General features: G+C 41.5%; 1 protein-coding gene across 1 annotated transcript; it reads left to right on the top strand.

Moving 5' to 3' along the window:
- The first annotated feature begins 363 nt into the window (after positions 1-363).
- On the top strand, positions 364-1038 carry LOC140941929 (forkhead box protein F2-like). Its single transcript, XM_073390932.1, has one exon. It carries the CDS (start codon positions 364-366, stop codon positions 1036-1038), a length of 675 nt encoding a protein of 224 aa, XP_073247033.1.
- Positions 1039-1757: the final 719 nt, after the last annotated feature.

A 1757-nucleotide genomic window follows, 5' to 3' on the forward strand; every position in this document is an offset into this window, starting at 1 on the left:
ACACCATCTTCTAAGAAGGAACGTAAAGCTTAGCCCGCAACAATTAAAGCAGCATTAAAAAAAGAAAAAAAACTAAAAAAGGGTTTATGACGTGTGCTTTATAATTATGGCTTAAGGCGATTGAAGCCATCATTTACTTAGCAAGACTTTACACATGCACATGGCCTTGTTATGACAAAGAACAAAGAACAAAAGACAAAAACTGAACAATATACCATATTGATTAATGGGTTAAATATTGTGGTTTAAGATACTGTATATAAAACTCCGCAGAGCATCATTTAGTACAGGCGATTTTGCAAGACAATTCAGCTTAGTACATTTTCTCAGCTCGATTAAGTCCTGGAAAGAAATCGAATTAACATGAACAGGGTAGAACAGACTGGGCAGAGGGAATACTGCAGCACAAGTCTTTTCATATCACAGGATGACGAGAGAGGGCAGTGTAACAATCAAAACCAGAAAAAGAAGCAGAGAAAAAGGCGAAATTCGTCTCCGTTCTCTTACATAGAAATAATTGCTTATGCCATCCTTAGCTCACCCCAAAAGCGCGCCACGTTGTCTGAGATATACAGTTTCATCCAGAACAACTATCCTAACTTCACTGAGCATAGATTACGCTGGAAGAACACTGTTCGCCACAATTTGTCTCTTCATGAATGCTTTCAGCGAGGAGGGATCGCAGTGGGGAACGCTGGCTGTTACTGGCACATTCACCCCAGTTTTGTGCTAGCATTTAGCCGCGGAGATTTTTCAAGGCGTAAATCGGTGCACAGCAACAATGCAATTTTGGGTCTGAATGGATGGAGCAGTTTAGTTGAGAACCACATCGATATACAGCGCCCCTGCTTGCAGTGCTACATTCATAAGTCAAACCAAGAGCCGTCTTGGTCAAACCCATCGTTTTCAGTAACCGCACCGATGGAACCTCTACAGTATCACTATGGGAGCTTAACTCCATCGACTGCGTTTCACTCATTGCCTTCCTACATTGGCCTCACTGGCGGAACAAATGTGTTACGCAGTGTGGACCTTTAGATTTTATCCAGCCTGAGACATTTATTTACCTAAGTTATTGTCTGCGAAATGTTGACATACCATATTGTAAAGTGATTAGAATAATAGTTTACGCCGATCCAACACTGTAAATGGCACGCGGAAATATTTGTTGAAGCATTCAGAACTTTTTGTAGACATAAACATTAAAAATATCAGGAACATTGTCACTTTTTCTTAGGATAAATGAAGATACTAGTTCGAGCAATTACCGCGAGAATTGTAAGTTTTCTTTTGTTTGTGATTTCCCCAAACTGAATACAGTGATGGTATAGCTGGTCAATGTAGATTTAAGGCCGGTTCAGACGCCGCTCTACTCGTGTGCCGAACCTAACTGATGAATTAAGTACGAGAAAAGAGCGGCGTCTGAATCAATTTGGTACGGCAGTTTTGGTTTAGTGCGGCAAAAGCCTTAAGTTTGACAGAAGAGAGAACTCTGGGAACGGGGTTGGGACCGAGAATCTGTCGAACTTTGGTCGAACTAACGGTGCGCCGTCTGAATCAGATGTCGCGCTAGTGTAGCTCCAACTGAAAAGTACGGCGTCTGAACCAGAGATAAGAACTAGTCCTTACCTATAACCAGGGACCTATAACAGTCAAGACATCCGATTTGGTTGGCTGCTAGCAGAAATCTCACGAGTTGTGAGAGACCTTTGCTAGCAGGGAAATACTTAAAACAAATTTTCAGTTTTCAATGAACT

The sequence above is a fragment of the Porites lutea genome, chromosome 6, assembly GCF_958299795.1.
Source record: "Porites lutea chromosome 6, jaPorLute2.1, whole genome shotgun sequence".
NCBI lineage: Eukaryota > Metazoa > Cnidaria > Anthozoa > Scleractinia > Poritidae > Porites > Porites lutea.